The sequence below is a fragment of the Passer domesticus genome, chromosome 2 (genome assembly GCF_036417665.1).
Source record: "Passer domesticus isolate bPasDom1 chromosome 2, bPasDom1.hap1, whole genome shotgun sequence".
Taxonomy (NCBI): domain Eukaryota; kingdom Metazoa; phylum Chordata; class Aves; order Passeriformes; family Passeridae; genus Passer; species Passer domesticus.
In genome coordinates this window covers 27,025,342-27,047,619 of record NC_087475.1, presented here as the reverse complement: position 1 = coordinate 27,047,619, position 22,278 = coordinate 27,025,342, and the positions used below count along the sequence as shown (strand labels likewise).

Sequence of the window (22,278 nt, the reverse complement as noted above, 5' to 3'; positions counted from 1 at the left end):
CAGTGTGGCAATGTTACTTTCTAGGAATAAAAAACACTCTCAGTGTCCTTTTCAGCACTTCTGTTAACCAATCCCAATCTTTAGAACAAGAGTGCACTACAGAAGCTACTTTCACCATTTGGGCACATTATTTCTTCTAATGTAGAGCAGGCATGGTAATGCTTCTGTATGTCCTGAAAATCCATTAAGTACAGAGATATTTCTACATAGGTCAATAACTCAGACCATGATTAATTTATTGCTTATTAACTTGTTGCTTTCGGTGCTAGGATGATGCATCCCTTATATTGCTGGCCTTTTCTATCTGAATAGCAACCAGTACTGCCCTCTGAAAAAGATCAAAGAAAACAAAAACTTTTCCCCTGGTATCGAAGTGACAGTCAAGTCAATCAATGCTTTCTGTTTACCTCCCTATGTTTATATTTACATTTCTATTTCTGTCTGTAAAGTAGCAGCAATTTGTGAGTCTTTAGGATTTTATTAGACTCACAGGATGCCATTTCAATACATCTTTCAAAATAGTTTCCTTCCAGAGTCGAAGTGTAGACTGACCTCAGCTTTAGGAAAAAGTCACTCTTTGCCAGGGAGCAAGAGGCATGGAATTGATGTTTTGCTCAGTGTTTATCCAGGGATGCAGTGAATTAGCAGAACATTCTTGTACTAGGTGGAACTGAACAAGAAAGCTGTTTACAAAATATCTCCATAGGGTATAATTAGAAATGGGAGAGGTTATCTGCATTTCACTAGATTTCTCACTGCTTAATCCCTCCTTCTAGAATGTGCAGAGCCTGGAAAACTGTTTTTATGATAGCCTTTACTGCTGACTGGTCCCTGAGAGGGAGGCTGACTTCAGCTTATCAGAAATGGGCAGAAGAAAAAATATTAATTTACAAGTTGTTGAATAAATAAGCACCCCTGTGGAGGCATCTGTTTTTCTGGGTGTAGAGTTACTTTGGCTGGGTAGGGCTAACGATCTCCTGGCTTGCTTTAAGCTGGGTTGCAGAAACGAGGCTTTTGCAGGTCTGCTCTTACAGTTTCATTGAACAAAGCCCCTGCAAAATCCCTGGGTTATGAAATATTTCCTCTCTGTCGGGTCGCAGACAAGAGATGGCATCTGCAGAGCCAGAAAAGGAAGTCCTTGCCTTATAGAGAGAGCTCTTGGTGTGACACAATGGCTGATATAAAGTGTCGGGGGAGCTGAGTTGAAGGCAAAGGAACAAAGGAAGATCAAGATTCGGTGGCTGTCTCGGGCAAAAGGAAAGTGGAAAGTGTCTTGGGCATGGATAAATTTAAGGCTGCGCTTGTTCTGGCTGGGGTAGGGGATGCCCTCGGTTATCGCAATTTCTCCCGCGAAAACAACGCCTTAGGCGCAAAAATCCAGCAGGAACTGAAGGAAATCGGAGGGCTTGAGAACCTGGTGCTCTCTCCTGACAAGTGGCCAGTAAGTGACAACACGCTCATGCACATGGCTACAGCTGAGGCTGTCATCACAGGTAGGTACGGCGGGAATAGACCACGGTCTGCAGAGGAGCAGAGCTGTGGAGCTGCTGCATTTCTTAGAATAAGCCTGATTGCTGGGGAAACCCTGAGAAAGCGTGTCAGAAATGCTGCTTATGTGAATGATAATGTGCATTAGCTTGGCTGCTCCACAATCCTGTGACCATCTCATAGACTGGGGGGTTCTTGATTTCTGGAGTGTGCAGGGGCTCTTCCTATATTTTCCCTAGAGATATACAGTTGGTTAAAGACTAAAATATCACATGTCCAGCATAACAAAAATAACTGCCAAGTAAATTATCTGTATGCTGGAGTACATCAGGGAATAATATAGCCACTTGAGAGTCTTCTGTAACAGATAAGAATTCTTCTGAGTGCATTTTTCACATGTTTGTGTCCAGAACTCCAGGCTGGAGTACAGTTACCTTAGTACCTCTTCCAGGCTAAAAGCACTAGTGCTGTAGTGCTGTCTCCTCTTTTCTGTCCCTCAAACAGAGGGTTGCATCTGCAAAAACTTATTTGTTTTATAAGGAGAGCTCCATGTCTTTAGTCCAAAAAGTATCCTAACACACTGTATTTATAATGAAATCTGTGAGAATAGTGGAAGTTATTAAGATGTCTTCTAAAATCATAATGGTTTGAGAGAGAACGTTTGTTTTTTCTTAAGGTGGGGGTAGTCTTTTTAAGATGAGAAGTGTTTTATCCACACCTTACCCATCAAACTAGAGCTTTCTGAGACTGGCAAGATCATAGAATTACACCAGAAGACAGTGACCTCTCAACAGTATTTTTGCCTCTTTAGAATGATTCAATTTTTCTTAAATCTCTGTAAAAAGATTCCTGATTTTTCTTGAAGCTCATAACACTGCATAACTACCTGTAGCAGAAGCTCCCAATGTGGCAGAGTATCCTTCACTTCAATGAGGTTTCCTTTGAGCTAGTGTTTCACTCCTTTATCTGCCTGCTTCCAATCTGCTCTAAATTTAGTAGGTAGAGATCAGTTGAAGAGTGTGTAGGACACTTCATACTTGGCTATTAGCTAACCAATGGTTTAAGGGGTAGCTAATACACTAAAGATAAGGGTAAGATGTAAGCCTATCAAGAAAAAAGATGACTAGCATATTTCTGAATATAGGCTATGATTAAATATGTATCATATGTTTCTTGCTTATTGAACCCTCTAAAATCATAAGTTCTGGGTAATCAAGTCAGAACAACAGTAAAACAATAATTCTTTTCTTAAGTATAGCAGCCTGTAAAGCGTTCTAAAGAAAAAAGTTTAAGCTACCGTTTCCATTGACTGTGTTTATACTACACTCTCATTTCTTTGACCTGATCAGAGAAGCATTTTAAAAAGGCGGGAGAGGAAACAGCAAGGCGGAGTAGGGAATTTTAGAAAAAATCTTCATTTCACAGCAACACTGGTGAGTGGGATAAAACAAGTCCTTCTCCTGCTTCCCACAAGGGAAACAAGATCCTCTCCTACCCACAGCAGCGTCTCCTCCTGACACAGGGAATGTAAAAAGCTCCATGGCTTGCTCATGGCCCAGCCGAGGTGCCAAATCACCTACGTCAACAGAGTGAGGCTGAAGGCATCTGCCACCAGCCCTGGGGACCTGCCCTTACTGCTGTGGAAACAAATTTTAAAAAAAGGCAGGGAAATAAGCAATAAAAATATAAAATATAAAATATCTTTGTCGTTCCCTGCCCTGCTCCCTGCACATCCTGCTTGCCTGGCTGTTTTCTTGCTGGCCACAGCATTCCCAGGACGCTCAGTAGCGGGATGCTTGTAGGCTGGGACAAACATGCCCACGGCTCAAAGCCATGAAGTCCCGCTGTCATTGTCAGGCACTGCCCCCGGAAGAGCTCCCAGCCTGAGGCTGAGGTGCAGGCTTGTGTTAAAGACAGAGACTTCTCACCTGTGGAAGGGATTTCGGCAGCGCTTTGGCAGCTGCACGGAGAACATCCCAGAGAGGCATGGCCACAAGCAACCGGGGCTGTGGGCACTGCTGGAGACTGAGCTGCTGCTCCCCAAGTCCACCGTGTGCCCTGACTGAAAGGTTGATCTGACAATGAAGGATAGACACTACATCTGCTCCCAGGAGGAGCCTGTCCTATAAGGGAGGAACAAGGACAGCATCATCAAACACTATCTGGGTAACTATCTGGGTAACAAAAAAGGCATCATTGTTTTCCTCTCTTGCTTACACATGGGTTAAAAAAACCCCAAGAGTTGATTTCTAAAGAAAGAACCTGTCCTATTGATGGCTGAGACAGCTCCAGGCATGGGAACCATGGTGGGCTTGAACAGTCTGGAGGTGCTGGACCACAGGGACTCTGTGCTCTGGGGACAAGGTTTCTGCAGGAGCTGCCAGGCAGTAAACCCTGCTCCTGGCTCCATCTGGATAAACTGTGACACCTGACTCCTAAATCTGGAAAGAGCCGGCAGCTTGAAAGTGTCTTGTTTCTTCAGGATTATATGTGGGATGGCCAGTGGAACTGGGAGGGTATTATTTTATGTGAAAGAAGAGGAATCTTTGTTCTACCCTTCATCTTCTTTTCTGCCTGCCTACATAACTGGTACTTCAGAATGTCTCTTGCTTCTGGGACTCCAAACTTTCTCCTAAGTTAAATTGTGGATTTCCAGAATTCACCATCTCTGACAAAATGAAGATATTTTTAGAAGAACTTCTCCTGCTGTGTCATTCAACCTGGGCAACTAATCAAGTATTAAATGGGATTTCTCTAAGTATGTAGAAAATATATAAGTGGATAAATCCCTTTGCCTCTGTTCCCACTGATTACACAGCTGTAATAGATGCCAGTGGAAGGTTTTCCTTGACACGAGTCAAGGGTAGGTTTCTTCAAGACCAATGACAGAAAATATCAGGCAAGAGAAGCAGCAATACAGAAGAAACAGTCTAGGTTTAACAGAGGGAAGGTTCCTCCTTAGGCAAGACTGTAGGACTTTGTAAAAATAATCTATAAACAGATGTTGTTAGTGAATTTATTACAGAGAGAAATTTATGTGCTGGAAACTGCCTTCAGGCAGTAGGGATTTACTACTCTTACTGCTTTTTATATAATTTTTTTAAAACCTCACTGTTCATGATATTATATTTGGAGCCCTGTATGAAAGACCTACAAATTTTAGGCAAAATACATATAACATACAGATTAAAAAAAGGAAGTTGCAATTTGTTTTTTTATCTAGTCATACATATCTCTTAAAGTGACTCTGTAATAAAAAAGGCTTTCATTTTTAAATTGAATTCACGTCTGTAAAGGCAGGGACTGAGCCAGGCACAGCTGGCTTTACCCAGACCCCACAGCAGCCATGCTGTCACCTGACAGCTGATCATCTCTGTAATGACTTCGCACCACAGAGCTTAAATAAAGGCCCTCAGCAGCTACTGTTGATTAAAGAATGCTTCATCATGCCAGGAATTAAACATGGAGAGAAAAAGAGAGAAAGATGAGAACTGAGAGTCAAGACCATTCTCCCTCCAGCCTGCTGTAGGGTTGTGTAAAAATGTAACAGTGGCACCAGAAACAGGACTCGGTATATTAGAAGTGAAAACAGGAATATTTCTCAAATGTACAGTGAGCTTGCTTGCATATTATCTGTGGGTTTTTTGCTCTTCTGCCTTCACACAACAACCTTCTCTTCCCTCCTCGGGGCAGATTACTGGTGTTTGGAAGACCTGTACCGGGAGCTGGTGAAGCGCTACGTGGACGCTGTGGACAAGCTCTCGGGCAGGCGGCCGGACCCCGCCACCATCGAGGGCTGCAGGGAGCTGAAACCAGACAACCACCTTCTGGCCTGGCACACGCCCTTCAATGAAAAGGGTACGGTACTGCTTTCCTTGGAGGGGGCCTGGCTGGAATAATGCATGCTCTCAGTGTTTGTGGCTATATGGAAATTGTTTCCTTTTCCCCCCTGACATCAAAGGCCAACACCCCTGAAACATTTCCATGCTCGCCTGAGGATGACAAGAGATCTGCCAAGAATTCCTTCTGTAGGGCACTGTGTCCTCTTGTAAGCAAACCCCTCCCTCTTTACCATCTATTTAAAGAGACTTTGTCCTTGGCTCTGTGCCTCAGGGTCCACATCTTTGTCCTTGAGTTTAATGGTTATTTTAAGAAATATTTTCTGCCATTTTTCCTTTAAACATTTGTAGACTTGGATCTTTTCAGTGAAACCAGATCTGAAATAAAATTCCAAGTCTGTAAATTGCTTTAAGCACCAACACGTTCACTGGAGGGAAAGCAGAGACTTTTCTCCATTTGGATGCCCTGCTAACAACTATGATTGTTTTGTTGATAATCCCTAATACTCCTACCCTGGTTTACCTACACCTGACTCTCTCTTTCTTTCCCTTTGTGATCATTTACTTCTACAATGAATAAAATTTCCACTTCAAGTTAAATAATGTGCAAGCAGCTATGTGCACACACATACACACACAGTGCAATTCATCTGGAAAGCCTCTAGAGACACCCCACTATCAGAGGAGGGAGACCCAGACAGCCACAAAACGGAGCCAGCTCACACCCATGGTGGCTGCGTCGGTGTCACACTCAGCCACTGCAGAGCACACTGCCTCGACAGAGCTGCCTATTGATGCAACACCATGGCAAAGACCCGGTGGCACAATGCCATGGCTATTTCTGGGTCTCTGCAGTCAGTATTCTCTGACAAAAAAAGCGTCTCTCACTTGTCCCCCAGCTCCTCACAACAGCTGCTGGGAGTGAAAAGGGTGTATTCTTCCCACCCTGCTATCAGCCAGCCAGATCTGAGAAAGTGCCCCTTTGGCAGTTGTCATGTGTTTTGTGACTGACAGTGGATAAAATTTGGGGAAAATAATTGTGAGAGCTGCTGTTGGCCCCAAGTAGCTCTTAACATTTTTTGACAAGCAGTTGAGTATGGCTGTTGCCTGGTCCACCGCAGTGTTGGAGCTACCACTCTTCTTTCAGCCTTCCTCCTCCCCAGCTTTGCATGATAGACTATCTGCTTTGGGGATACTCTGGGCTAGAAGAATCTAAAATTAATTCCTGCCTTGAGATCTGGAAGCTAAAAGCCACCTTCTCCATCTGGTCTGACAAACAAGCATTTGGAATATTTCAGGAAGCCTTTTTTTCACCCTGAGAGCAGAAGAACCTGATGTGGAGATGTTCTGTCTTCTATAGGACCCAATAGTGCTATGGACATAATTAACTTTTAATTGAATTTGCACAAAATTCTTCTTGAGGCAAAAACATGCCACAGGCATTGAATGCCTAGCAGTCTGATTATATTTTGGATGGGCTGGAACCAAAAGGCTGACTTGCTGTGAGCATTTTATCTTATCTTGCTTCCAGCAATAATTCATGTACCAACATTTATAGACTTAGGTAATTTTACATTGCTTATGGATGCTTCTCTGCTCAAATTCTTGTGGGTTTAGTCAGCACACTGAATCCCTAAGTCAAATTGCCCTATGTGTCTCTGCCACCTCATGTCATGCTCATTGCCACACTCATTGCAGAGATACCTGGGTTATGTTAGAGGCTGAGATTCCTGTGACCACCAGAAAACCTGCCCAAGATTGTCTAACACCTTCCATTTTAAGAGCTTGTTTACAATTTACAACATGATAAGCACAAGGCTAAAATTCTCTCCATTAAGTGTTTGCCTCTGTTTGTCTGTAAATATTTGTTTAAAGTTTTCATGCAGCTGAGTTTGCTGTTTCTGAGACATGGTAAAAATGTTTTGACCCAGTGCCAAAACTTCAAATTGTTCAGAAGAGAATCGTTGATGTTGTAGAACTGGAACCAAAATTTAAGTAAGGTAGTACCCCCTGAGCCTGATATTTGCTTTTGGAGTGGCTGTGAAAGGCCAGATCAAATAGCTGGGCTCTACCTGTATCGTGTATTTCAGAGACTGCAGCACCCAAGCAGGTCTTTATTTGCAGCTGTGGAAGCCACTTCTGGGCCTCCTGGAAGCATTTGTGAACCTTTTTCAGGTGGTATTGGCAGAGCAGCATGAGGGAAAAGTGTGAGGAAAAATGAGGAAAGTGAGGGGAAAGTTGAAGAGAAGGTTAAGTTGCAGATGCACAGGAGATAATGGTGCTGGGCTCTAAATCTTTATGCAGAATGAAGAAGTCACAAAAGGTACATCCTCTTCAGGACTTAGCATCCATTACCCTAATCTTTGTTATTCTACAGGTGTAGAGTGAAGAAAATCATACTGAGGTATGACATCTTAAAAAAAGAATTATGTAGTGCACGAATGAAAATGAAAATAACTGGGAAACATGGATAAGTACAGCAAAAATTCACTGTCTCCTCCTGGACAGCAACTAGGGACTTTTAATGAAACTTGGAGGTCATGAGCTCAAAGCAAGATGAAAAAAAAGGACTTCACAGAACATCTACATAAGCTGCATAACTATTTTGCAATGCAAATTTGCAGATGCTACAGGTCATGTGAGTTTGAAAATGAGATGGGCAAATTCACCCAGGGCAAATCCTTCAATAGTTTTTGAGAAGAAAGATGAATAGCCAGCTGCCTCCTGGATCAGGAAGACAAATTGTCAGCAGCTTAGTCGGTACAAAGGGATAATGTCATTGTACTTCTCTTTCACTCTTTCTTGAGTATCTTCTTCATTGTCAGACATGATGAGTTGGCTTGACCTTTGGTCTGATTATGGAGAACCATCCTTACGTTGTCACATGTGTCACCCCTGTTGCTTGGACTAGTCTTACTGTCCTTTGTGTCCTTAGTTCAAATGGTAGATGTGAGACATGGCAGTTAGTTCCCTGAAGCTCTGTCTGGGTTTAGTGTTACTCCATGTGATGGAATTTTTTGTTACCAAGTTTACTTGTCTAATTCTGCAGAAGGTTTTAATGGAACTTCCAAGACTGTAGGAAGGCAATGAAGTGGCAAAGAAAAGCTCCTCCAGACCAGCAGACAGATTACTATAGTACATCTTCTACTTCATATATACTGAGAGATGTTATTTATTTAGCAGCTTTGTGTAGTGCAAGAGCCTTCCCTCTTGGATAACCAGCATGGACTGTGTCCTTTGGAGAAACCAGGTTTGCATAGTGAAGACTCTCATCTGCTACTCTATAGCAGCAGATGATTTAATGAAGAGTTTGTTCTTCAAACAGGCAGGATATTTTCTCCCAGTTGGGTGATGCTCTGAAAGACTGGATTTCCTTCCTGACCCTTCCTTGTGGTTTCCATGTGATCTGTGGGATAAGCAGAGAGTTCTATCTGCTCCTGGACAGCTGCTCTTAGCAGAGAAGAGGAAGTCTTTTCCTAAGAGGGAAATTCAGATGTTGCACCTGGAAATGCCAGTAGGTGGTTTATGTTAGTTTGGCTCAGGCTTCAGTTTGGTTTGAAGTAAATCTCACTGCCACCCCCACTACTCCACTTGGATCACACTCATAATCTTAGGACACTGGAGTTGGAGCCACTTGGCATGAGACTTGGCAAGAGGTGTTCCAAAAGAGCCCCTGCTGCTTTGCTGTCACAGCAGACAAAGCCCAGTGGAGCAGCTGAGGGCTCTTCTCCAGACAAGTGGCTGAAAGCTGTGACCCTGGCTCCTGGGCATCTGCTTCAATTCACTCTGGCCCCCGAGTTGCTCTGCTATGCCATCATACACAATAATGGACACTGCCTTTCTCGATGCTGCCTGCCTGGGAGAGACAAGGAGATTGGGCTCCTAATGCAGGTTCACACAAGCTAAAATTAGGTGGCATAAATATGCCCCTTATCTTCCAGGAACCTAGAAGAGAAATGCTGATTGCTTTCAGCTATTCCCATGGTCACTGGGAAGTGTGATTGAGCAAAGACAGTGCTGAAAAATGCCAAGTACTTTGAAAAACAGAAGCCTGTCCATCTCAGGGTGGTTGCCTGCAATGAGTTAATGCTTTTTTGGGCATTGGCTCACCAGCTGCAAAGAGGAGATAATCACCTCACTGGTGCCTGGTGAAGATAAGCTCATTAAAACTTCTCTGGGATCCTAAAATTACTGTGATAAGTATTGCAGAGAAACTCATTAGTAAGTTTAACTCCATTCAATGAAGTGTTTAAAAGTTGAACACCTGGGATCACACATTCAGTGCTAAGGAGTAAAAGAAATTCTGAATTAGCTCTTCAATAAACAAATTCTGTGCTACATGGGGTGGGTGGAGGTTCCCAAAACTAAGCTTGGTAAGTGTAGGCTGTAGCACAAAAACTAATTTCAGGTTGCATGGGCAACTTCAGTTCTGACATTGCCTAACTTTGTAGGGTTTGTCTCAGTAGACTTTAGTTTCTTCTGGACACATTATTTTTGTATGTAGCAGAAACTGGTGAGGCTCTCCAGGATGAAATATGCATTAAAATTGAAAGGTGAGCTGTGAAGCTCATATAAAGTGTTTTAATTGTGTGTTTACAACTATAAAATAAGGGTGTGTGGAAATGTATTTGTTTCTCAAAGTTCTGTTTCTGGTGTGGGTACCCAGTGCAAGCAAAACAGCAGTGTTAGCCAAAAATGAGTGAAGATGGGATGAGAGTTTGGATCAAACAAGTCCTGTGAACAAGAGAGCACATGGCTTTCTGAGCCCACTATGGTCTTCATAGCACTTGATTATACTGGAACATACCTGTAAAACCAGAATGACTATGTAGGAACAAAATTCCTTGCAAGAAACTCTCAAAACTTGTAACACATTTTGCATGGTAATTTTCCATTCCCTGAGGAGTTCCCTTCCCACACGAGCTGAATTAATGAAGTGTGTTTGTCTCACATTTTATCAACATATTTGTGTGAGATCAGTCTCCTTTTAAATGCATGGTGCTATCCTTTCACTTTAGGTTCTGGATTTGGAGCTTCCACAAAAGCCATGTGTTTAGGGATGCGATACTGGAAGCCAGAAAGGCTGGAGTCCCTTATTGAAGTGAGCATTGAGTGTGGACGAATGACTCACAACCATCCCACAGGTAATGCCTGCACTCTGACATCCCCTAAGGCAGCTTTGCTCTTTGCAGGGACTGACATGGCTCCTGTGAACTCCCCTGCTTAACCCACTTCTGCTTTGCAGGCTTCAAGGCCTCAGTTTGCACTTTGCTTGGTAAATACATACAGTGTATATTATTTATATAGGCTTATATATTTGCTTGTATATTATGCTGACAATATCCTCAAGCATAGTTGTTTTCTATCCTAAAATCCCAATATGTAAACATAACCTGCCTTGTCCAAAGCATATTCATGTTAGTTGTCCTGATCAAATTTTAGGACTAATGTATATGTAGATGACTCACTGTTATCATGCAAATTTATGGTTCAGGGGATAACAACATTTTTCTCTTGGCAGGTTTTGTCATATCCAATCACTGTAGGTAAAGGTAGTAAACCAAAAAAACCTAACTCCACATATTTTAGGATACAGTCTGAAACATTTTTTAAACAAAACCTAAATAAGCAGATTTAATGTTGTTTTTATTATTCAGGTCTGTCATTTTGATAATTTTATGCTATGTAAACATGTATTCATTCTGTCTGTTTTAAACAGCAATAAATAAAATCATAATGAATGGTGACATGTTCAACACACTTAGTGCTATGAAGCAGTCAGAAAAGCCACCAAGATGCCATAAAATTAGGGAAAAGCATTCAAAATGAAGTAGAAATTTTGGCTGGTATGTAAAATCTGTGGTGCATTAGCAGCCATGAGATTGCTTGTAGTCTGTGTCCATCACGTCAGAAAGGGCTTGTGAGACACAGAAAATGGCAGCAAGGAGGATACAAGTTGTCAGACACCTTCCATACGATGAGAAATTCCATCCAGAAAGAGTTTTCAGCTGGGAAAAGAAACAAGTAGCACAGCAGGAAAGCAGGAATGAGAGGGGTGGAAGGGCCACATGCACCTCACTGCCGTCCTGAAATGTGTCAGGGAAATGCCAGTTATGAGCCTCATAACTCAGATTCACAAAACCCAACCAGTGTCTCAGTTGGGACTGAAACATGAGGACAAAGGAAATACTTGCCCATGTTGTCCACAGTGAAGCCTCAGACCTTCTGCTACAGGCAGCTCCAAAGTCCACGGGTATCCCTGGGGTCAAAGGAGACCAGGCAAAGAGGCTGTCTTGTCAAAATCAAACAAGCTGTGTAACTAGAATGGCCCCTAAAACTAGCCTGGTTGCTCTGGGGAATGGAGAAGCCAAACCACTTCACTCGGGGGTTCCCTCTGTCTTACAGAGGCAGACCCCCTTGGCTGGGCATGCTTTCTGAGGAGCAGCAGGCTGTGTGAGTGCTGCCACGAGCAGGGGCAGCAGGGAGACAGCAACAGGGGGTGGGCAGCCTGGGGAGCGGGCAGGAGGAGACTGCCAGCACCTGGAAACCTTCAGGGCACACCCCAGCCTCTGCCATCCTCTGAATGACTTGTCCCACTGCCCCCTGCTAGCCCCTTGATTCACACTCTAAACCCACCTTCACAGTAAATGTGGCCCTCAAGGATCTTTGTGGCATCTGGGCTATGCTGTCTGTCTGAGTGAGACCCTTTGGGCTGGGTCTACAGAGGCTGTTATTCTTTATGAGGACATCTATGGGAGTCAAGCTGATGTGCCTTGGGCCTGACCCAGTATTGCAGGTCTTGTGGCAGAGGGAGTTAGTAATCACCTCATGTGGGCTTGTCACCTCCAAAGATAATTTTGTTTTACTCTCAGCAAAACACACAAAATTCATGATTACCTCTATGCATGGGTGAACACTTTTGGTCTCATGCACCGAGAGAAGCATCTGCATCAATACTTTGCTCAGCTTGGATTTATTTAGATGACTGACTGGTTTTCTTGACCTTCTTTTTCCACTTTTTGGTGATTTTTTGCCTTTGACAGAATGCCAAGAGCACAAGCAAATACAAGAAATGAGCCAACTGTTTCTGGTATCATGGAAGTGTTGAGTGCCCATCAACTGTTATGATATTTGTAATATTTAAAATGTGAAATATTTGTAACCAGAGTGGAAGACCAGCATGTCTTTCTTGGACAATTTTGTCTTTCTTCTAAGGGGACATAGGTTTGTTCTCTTAGAGTCAAATGAGCCAGAAATAGTGTTAGATCTAGCAACCACCACTCTTGGGCAGGATGATGTTGTAAACAAGCTGATATAGCCTGTAATTGAATCACTTTGTACAAGTCAATTATTTCATGTGACTTCAATTAGAAGATTTTCAGTATCCCATTGGTAGATGATGTTTATTTTTGACCCCTACCTCAATTTCTATCACATTACACCACTGAGAACGGAAGCTCCCTTTTATGTAAGACAAGTCACAAACCAACAGGCAGCACTCATTAGCCAATGATCTCAACATGCCACAAGTCTGGCTGCAAACAGGCAGAGATGGGTTGTGTACATTTGTTAATCTACCTGGCAGCCATGAGGCATTCCACTGGTGACTTTACGAGGAAAAACAAGGACAAAAAGGATGGTACCAGCACAGATGCACACTGGTAATCCTCGTTATTTGTGAATTCCAGGTTTTCTAGGGTCCCTTTGCACAGCTCTCTTTGTGGCATATGCAATACAAGGGAAACCCCTTGCACAGTGGGGAAGAGAGATGATGAAGGTTGTGCCCATGGCTGAAGAATACTGTAAGAAGACCATTCGTCACATGGCAGGTACCGAGTCTGGATCAAATGTTTATTTTCTTAAAGCTATCTTTAGCTGGAAAGGCATGAAGAAATGTCACTCCCTAGTCTTTACATCTTGCTGCTTTCTCCCCTCTCTTCCCTCCATAGGCTGTCCTCTTACTTTCTCTGCTCAGAGAAGTAAGCTCTTCACAAGTGGTGCCACCTTCTTTACCACCAGTTAGTCGCCGGGTGTATTGGTGGCAAAAAATACAAAGCAAAATAGCAATGACCGTGCCCTACTGCACAGTTTTATTTTTAGGGAATCTTCAGAGAATGCTGGGCAGGGGGGTGGAAGGAAATTATATTTAGCAGGTTATTAGGCAAACTGACTGCTGAGATTAATTATTCAGCTGCCTTCCATCAATTAGTGCAGTTCAACATCTTCCTTAAGGAAAACCACTGACACTCCTAATCCTGCCAGGAAAATTTCACCGGCAGATGCCTCCTGACCAAGAGTAAGCTTTTGACCACAATTCAGATTTGACTTGTTTTTCTGAACAAATATTTGATACAACCTGTTGTATCCTTATTTTAAACAACTGAGTGTCACCCAACTGCTGAACTTGATACTACTACTTTGTTATTGCTATGCATGAGTCTTTGGGGCAAAGGTGTTTTAGTCCCCCCTTGCCAGGAAGTGATGTTTGTAATGGTGAGACCAGCCATGGACAGACAAATATCATTACATGGAAACATAAGGTAAGAGATTAAGGGACAGCTGTTGAGAAAGACTGAATTCTACAGAAATCTTTACCCAAGAGCACTCAGAAATTAAAACCTACCCCTGCTGCTGCTTTAAAATCTGAAAGGAGCCCCAGGAAGGCTTTCTGAAAGACCCTGCTTTTTAATCTGTGCCTCATTGCACACCAGGATTTTTTTAGCAGAGACCCATGAGGAGCAGGTGCAGGATTAATGTGATCGAGCTTCTCTCTGAGAGGCTTAGCAGCAGGTCCCTGTCACTCCACCCCAGCAGGACCCCTCGAGTGGAGGTATGTGTGCTGGGCTCCTGAGGCATGCCCTCCAGCCAGGGCCCGTATTGTTGAGCTTCATCCTATTTTGGTAGCGGGAAAAGTGTCCTGCATTAAAGTTAAGCTCCTTGGCTGCTGAGATGTGCTGCAAAGAAATCCTGCCAAACAGAGTCCTCCAGTTTTAGAAAACCCTATTTTAGCTATATTATCCCCCATGAATAACAAACAGAGAGTGTGTTATCCATGTCACAGAGAGTTCGACTCTACACCCCTCTCTGATATCCAGTTGCAGTTACTGGCCAGATTGTTCCATGGACCTGAATGTGACCATCACCTCGGCTGGGCTCAAGGGATGGTGCAGAGCCTTGCTAGGGTTAGTGCCATGGAATTCTGACCATGCTACAGATCCACCCAACAAAAACCTCCTTTAGCTGCTTGATCCCTCTATTTCTGAAACTGTGGAGCAAGCACCTTGCTTGTTAAGGTGCTACATAGAAAACATTCAGTTTTGAGGCATTTGTGGTTTATTGTCATGAGGGAATTAGGGGAAAAACCCCCCACAAACAAGCAATCAAAAAGCCAACAAAAAAGAGACATGTCAGGTCACTCACATTTCTGAAAATTGTCATAACCAGCTGCTGTAGTGGGTGTTGATAGTTTACATTTGCTTTGCTTACATTTGTTTTCCTCTAGATGCTATATATAGATCCAGATGCTCTCCTTGGTCTGATGGCTGTAAATGCCCTTTCACTCTGTTTTTGTGAACACCTCACCTTTTTAGGGTTCTGGTGAATGGTTTCTTTGAATTGAGGCCAAACTGGGTCATAGACTCAGAAAAAGGGCAGCTGGACATTTCCAGGTGTCTGGGGCACGTGGTTGAATGCTCATCACTGTCTGGGGCTGGGGCACCGGCAGCTCACAACTCTATGGAAGTATCAAGTCCTATAAAGCAGCTTGGATTTTTACAAAAAAAGCATGTTAAATATCTTAATTGCCAAAGAGAGCCACCACCGTGGTGTTTCAGGGAAAGAAGCAAAATCAGGTTACATCCTTCAGGTGAATGGTTTGGTTGTGCTTTGCGTGTGTTTCTCAGCCACTTGCAGCACACACCACTGAGCAGCTGAGCAGGAGAGAGACAGGGAAAAAGTGGGAATGTTAAATTTTGTTTTACACCCACAGTCCCATCCCAAATTGCTGGTTTGCCTTGGCACACTTAGCCATCCAGGCCACCTCACTGTTCTCAAACTGCTGACCCCCCTCAGCTTGCCAGGCAGGGTTTCCCTCAGGTCTCAGTTCTGCAGGCAGGTGCCTGTGTATGTGCTTAACAGTCCAGTGTGGCTCACTTAGGTGCCTTTTTAAGCCTTTATAACAAGGGTGAACCAGAGCATTGGCTTGAAAATAAACTAAATTTAATAAGTTTATTTACATGGAGAACATTAAACATGATTAGAGATCACTTCCCAAACTGGCAGAAAAAAAGGAGAAAGACATATGATTATTAAAAAAGGCTTATTTCTATGGGCACAGGTAGTAGATGTGTGTGTTATTTATCCCTTTGCTGATATGTATTATAATATATGCAAATAGGAATTTTGGACTTTCCTATCTGGTTTTTCCTGAATGATCACACAATAAATGCGATGAAAAGAGAACAGAAATACTGGAGAATTTATGCAATTAAAAATTCATAACAGAGGTAGGTGGAAAATTGTATTTAGGATGTGGAAGCATTTTTAGAAATTCTTTAATAATAGTAAAGGAATAAAAACTGACAAAGAATTGATTATTTTCCTTTTGTTGACTCTTTTCCTTTGAATGCTTTTCAGTAAATTCTTGTAAAACTTCATCTTTATATATCTTAAATGACATTAAAATTACACAAAATTCTTCACTGCATCCTCTGTTTTTAATTAGGTGTCCCACTCCATACATACTTAGTATATATGCAGTACATTACTGTAAAATACCTGGGGTTTCATGTCAGTCATTATCCTGAAAATACGTTAAAGTAGAATTAAAACTGTTCTTGAAACTAAATACTACATCATTAATTTCTTTTGCCTTCAGAATATCAAGAGCACTGGTTTTACTTTGAAGCCAAGTGGCAGTTTTATTTGGAGGAGAGAGAAATCAATGAGGAAAATCAGAATCAACCTGTCTTTCCAGCCAACTATGATGCGGAGGAGAGAGAAAAGGTAACTGCAACCTCCAAAAGATCCTTGGGTGGCTGTGAACCAACTGAGATATCTTCACAGAGACATGCCACTATTTTTCAACTGATGGCAGTGCCAGAGTAGTCAGAAATTAATTTTAATATTTTTTTAATTTTAAGAAAGAAAGAACAACTCTCATCCTCAACTCCAGTATATGTTAGCTTTAAAAAAAAAACAAACAAACAAAAAAAAAAAAAAAAAAAAAAAAAACACAAAAAAAAAAACCAAAACTAGTTACTACCAGTCCTGGGTTTGCTGCACTGGGAGAAAACAGTGCAGAGAGGCAGGCTTAATGGTCTGGTACTCAGAGCAGGTACAAAATATGGGCCATGGCTATCCGAGGGTGGAAAAGACAAATGTCCTGCCTGGGGCTCTCATTAAAGCCTAATGGAGCTGTGGCCAGAGTCTGACAAAAATACCCCCAGATATTAGAATCTGAATTTGGTCATGTTTAGTGGAGGATGTCCCAGCTCATGGCAGGGGATTGGAACTCAGTGGTTTTTAAAGGTCTCCTCCAATCCAAACCGGTCTATGATTTTTTGGTGCTTTGAGCAGAAGACAGACATCCCAAGTGATTGAATTGCTGCCAACCTGGGCTGTGCCAAGCTAGTTTTAAGTGTCTTGAGAGATGGTGTTTCACCACATTCCACTAGATACTATTTTATAATGTACATGATCTTTGCTGGTTATATCTTCTTAACTTGAGAGAAATAATGTGTCTTCTTCCCTGCTGTTTACAGCTATCTGATATGGGCTGGCAACCCCCAAAGCACTCCACTTAGCAGCTAAGCAATAAGTATGTGGTTCTTGACACCCTTTGCCATAAATCAATCCCTTTTTTCCAGATTATGTAAGTATAGTTCTATGCTTACAAGTCACTTTATGTATTTTTAGGTGATTCTCTGTGCAGTGAAAGGTGCCTATGGAAGTCTGATTGACTGTGGATAATAAGAAATTGCTTACTCTAAATACAAAGAATATTCTCTTCAGTTGATTTTACTAATTCAGTGCCATTAATTTGCTACTAGTTTTATATTCCTTCCAGTACTACTGGAGTTTCCGTAAAGTTTTAGGAGAGATTAAACCAAACAGTAATTTCCCATGATCTCTGCAAGAGGGAACTGTATGAATTTGTAATAAAGAAGCAAAATTTACCTTCATTACCCTTGCCCAACTATTTTGGCCTACTGAGCTATGGATTTTGATGAACAAGAAAGGAAAAATGGTGCTTGATCCTCAAACCCTCCCATCAGGTTGACATCAGAGCCTGGCAGAAGTTGAGACACTTCATTAGTGTGCTAATAGCTATGGAAATAGATGAGGAGAAGGTAACCATTCTGCCTGCCTTCTTCCCAGGAGTGCCCTCCTTTTGCCTTCCCTCCAGACTAGCTGTTCCCTGGTGTTTGGGAATACAGCCAGCTGCCTCTCCACATGCAGTTAATAGAGCACCAGTATCTGGCACAACTCTCACCCACAGGTCACCACATGCATATTCCTGCTTGGCCAGGTGCACCTTTCTGCAGTGCCAGCTGTATGTGAAAGTGAAGCCCTCAAATGTGGCTTGGATTGATCCAAGCATGTTTCAAAGGCAATTTCCCTCCCAAAAAGAAATCACAACCTGAAATGCTTAGCAGCAAAGGCCACATTCTCTATAAACTGGCATATATAATTTTTCAGTGAGGTGGCTTTGGAAGATGTTAGATACATAGTGAATGGGCAGACATTGCTCAACATGTGGGATCAGATCAGCCTTGATTCTGCAAACAAAATACTTGCCTGACTCACTTTCCTGTGATGGACACAATGTGCTACAAAATGAGGCAGGAACAAAACCAAAGTGTTCCAGGACAATTAGACTATAAGGACCTTGTTTCCTTAAGCTGGGGATGCTTAAGCCAGCAGTGAGAAAGAACCCAAAAAGGAGGGAAAATAAAAACAATGGAAAAGGAGTGCTAGCCAGCAAGGGGTCAGCTCCTGAAGGGTGGGGAAGTCAGAGGTAGCTGTAATTACTGGTGGCAGGGGTTGACAGCAAGGAGGGGACATGTGAATTACCTCCTGGGCTTGGCAGCAGCTCGGTGCCTTCAGCAGGAGAGTGCGTGCTAACACCCCATCCAAGTCCTAGGTCCTTGCTGGCCCACCCAAGGAAAGCTGGGCTGGTGCCACAGCACAGCACAGGATGCTGGAGCTGAAAGGAGAAGGAAACAGTTTGGGAAGTGCTGCTTTGGGGCAGTGAAGTCCTGGCAGGTTCAGTCCCAGGACAGCTATCTGCAATGTAAAGCAGTTTCAGCAAGGCGAGATGACATCGGACGTGTGCAGAGCATCAGGATGAGGAGGAATAACTGGAGTGACATTTGAGCAGCCTGGCTGCACACCCAGGATAGCCTCTCTGCGCTGAGCCCTCCTGCCTTTGGTGGCATTGAAAGTCTGTCTGTGCTGCTCCACCAGCATCCAAACTGCAGCAATAGTGCTGGAAATTTGCACGGGGCAGAGGATGGCATAAAGGCATCATAAAGGCATAAATAATCTCTCTATATTGTCAAAAAAAAAGAAAAAGAAAAAGAAAGAAACATAGACTGAAGCTGCAGTCCGACTCTGCCATGTTTGATGTATGTATAGATAGACCTCAAGCAAGTATGAAATAGCTCAGGTGAAAGTGAATAGAGAGAAATGCCAACACTTCATACATGATGCAGAAGCCAAGAGCCAGCCAACCAGCAACATCCAGCTTGCCATGATGTAAGTTAAACTTCAGGAAATAAAGCTGCCCATTTCTTAACAGGACAATATTTTTTAACTATAAATTTATTCATGTTGAGATAACAACAAATTGGATTTTTTTACTCTACAGAAAATCCAATTTTCCTTTGCAAATCTCCAAACTGTGGGTTTGAAGTTCTTTCTTTTGCCTTCTTCTCCTGGGGAAGAACTGTTTCTTACATTTGCAAATTATTTTCCCTTTTGTTCAACAACTGCTTTTAGAAGAGGAGAGAAAAGGCTTGGCAAGAAAAAGACAGAGAAAGGGGCTTGAATTACATAGTCTGAAACTAAGGCCCTAAAGAAATTACTTGATCAGAACATTTTCACCCCTCATGAAAATTTGGCTAATTGAAACCTTTGCAAATGCGTGACAAGAGGTGTTGAGAATATTCCCAGAGGCAGTAAGAGGAATGACAAAGTATGTCCTTACCAACCATAATTTTTTATATGATAAGGAATTTCTAGGATGTGAATTTGAAATCTATCTTGATCTACTTTTTGGCATTTCTGGCTTGCTTAAACCAACCTCTTGGCCTGGTGCATTAAGCTGGAGTGCAGGCTTATACCGGCACCTCAGGCATCACCAGGACTGCTGGAGCTGCCACTGCGGCTCATCCCACGCCGCACCAGAGGAGCCTCAGCACAGCCCCGGCTGCCCTTTCCCAGCCCAACGAGCTATTCCCACTCAGCAGGGGAGGTGCCAGCCTGGCGTGGCCATGCCCCAGGCCTGCAGCTCCAGTGCCCTGCCCTGCCCGTGCTCTCTCCCACAGACGTACCGGCGCTGGAGCTCCGAAGGCCGGGGGGGCCGACGAGGCCACGACGCGCCCATGATCGCGTACGACGCCCTGATGGGCTGTGGTGGGGACTGGACAGAGCTCTGCAACCGCTCCATGTTCCACGGAGGTGAGGGTCCCCTGTGCCTCCCACCCTGCTCCCTCGCCAGGGCTGGGATAGAGCCCTCCTGGCTGTCAGCTGCCTCTGTGGGCCAATCTGCTGTGTTGTCCGTACCGTCCTCACCTCTGGTTTTAGCCTTTAAACCCCATTGTTCTGGCAGCAGCTGCCACACAAGCCATTTACAGCACTTTTCAAATGCTGGCCCATCTACATCTCATGGTTCCACCAGAGGAACGTGAGGTCTAAGTGCAGTACAGCTTTTAAAGGGCTGCAGATCCTGACAGAACGTGAGCACCTTTGGCAAAACAACCTTTTAGTCATATGTAATGAAACCAAGTTAGGGAGAAAAATAATACAGCACCCAAACAAGTGCCAGCCAAATAAAATCCAGCACTTGGAGGCAGACAATTAAGTACTTCTACAGCTCTGTGAGAGGGAACTTTCTCATTAGCAGACGCATCATGCTGGGCTGTCGGGAAGGCCAGCATTGCTGGGGGGTAGGACCCCAGCCCTGACTCACCCACTCCCTCCCTATGTGGTGTGGGCCCTTTCAGAGGCTCTGGGTCTCCCACCTGCCCCAACACAGTGGTGAGAGCTCACAGCCCCCCACTGCAGACCCTGGCAGGCACAAACCCACAGGCACTGCATGCACAGAGCACCAGTGCTCCTCAGCAAGGCTGGGTGTTTTAGACACTGTGCTGTGCTGTGCTGTGCTGTGCAGAGGGAAGAGACACTCTCCAGTCCAGAACCTTTGTTGTACAGTAGACACCCCTGGAACCATTATTCCCTCCTTTGCTCTTAGAAATGGCTAGCTGCCTGCAGGAGCTGCTGTGCTGGGGTAGATTTTCCCTAACCAAGTGAGCTCCCAGCCCAGGAATGCACACCACAGTGGTGCCTCCACTTGGCATCACTTTAGGCATCCTTAGCCTTTAGGACTGACCCAACACGCCCCCACTGCCCTCCATCAGTGTGGAATGCTCCCTCCTCCAGGCAGGGCAGTTTTTGGCTGTGTGTGTGCAGGTGACACTAAGAGAGCACTGCAATTGTGTTTAAACCTGCAGGGGAGAGCGCGGCGACGGGCTCCATCGCCGGCTGCCTGTTCGGCCTGGTTTACGGCCTGAGCAAGGTGCCCAAGGGCTTGTACCAGGACCTGGAACAAAGGGAGAGGCTCGAGTTCTTGGGCGAGAACCTTTACCGACTGTCCATGGAGGAAAAGTAAAGCAGTTTCTGCCATTTTCTCTTTCTATAAAGATTACATCAAATCCTGTAGATATCTGACTGGCATTCGTAGTGAAGGAAGTAGCCCTGAGTTAGTCTGAAGAGCTCTATGTACATTGTGTGCAAGTGAAGACAGCTGAGTTATTAGACTAATTAGAATCATTAGACTGATTAGATATACGTGATATTTGTGGATTTTTTTACAGATGTAGGGATTTTTAAATATAAGGAGTGCTGCTTAAACCTCAAATGGCGAAAAATGAATAAAACATCTTTTGACTGATTTCAGTCTAACTTGCTATAATACCACTTCCTAAACAGCTGTTTCCAGTAATTACACATATGAAATTAATTTTCAGAACTAATGCTTTCTTGCAAAACTAATGGTAGTACCCACTCACAGGGATATTCTCTGTATATTTGACAATCCTTTCACCACTGTGTCCCTCCTTGTTCTCAAATCTAATGTGTCTGTGACACTTGTAAACCTAATGTCTCATGGATTAGCTTTTAATGAATCACTGATCCCTGTATCAGCACTGTGGTGTAAGGTATTGTTACATTAGAAGCTTCCAGAAAAGGAAAAGCCAACACTAAAAATACCTCCAAGGAACAAGCAAAGCATCAGTGTGTCTAAAATTTCTGATCAATGTTTCTAAAATTTCCAAATGATGTTTTTATTCTTATTCAGTCTTCAGAACAAAAGTTTCTCTAAAATATAACTTGCTGAAGTATCTGTAAATAAATTAATCTTGCACTATTTTCTAAGTATCAGTCTTTATTTTTAGATTGAACAGATTATATGTTGCTGTATCAGTATCAGAATTTTTGGCTGAGGTCTTCAAGCAGTTGTAATAGGTCAACAGTTAGGCTGTGATACATTTCACAAGTCTGAGCACTGTGAGAACCCCAAGAAGAAAAGTTACAACTGCTTTACCTTTTTCCTTTTTTTTCTCACCCCCCTTCCTTTTATTACCTTTTGTTCTTTTTTGCCTTTCCTTGCCTGGCTTCACCTCACCTTTCCTCTCCAAGTTCTTCTTCAACATTTTTTTTCTTTTAT

The 22,278-nt window shown here is 43.3% G+C and overlaps 1 protein-coding gene across 1 annotated transcript; it reads left to right on the top strand.

Moving 5' to 3' along the window:
- Positions 1-988: 988 nt before the first annotated feature.
- ADPRHL1 (ADP-ribosylhydrolase like 1) lies at positions 989-21,968 on the top strand. Its single transcript, XM_064407870.1, has 7 exons — positions 989-1,493; positions 5,182-5,346; positions 10,346-10,471; positions 13,016-13,156; positions 16,204-16,331; positions 19,877-20,009; positions 21,062-21,968. Exons 1-7 carry the CDS (start codon positions 1,280-1,282, stop codon positions 21,217-21,219), a joined length of 1,065 nt encoding a protein of 354 aa, XP_064263940.1. The 5' UTR covers positions 989-1,279; the 3' UTR covers positions 21,220-21,968.
- Positions 21,969-22,278: the final 310 nt, after the last annotated feature.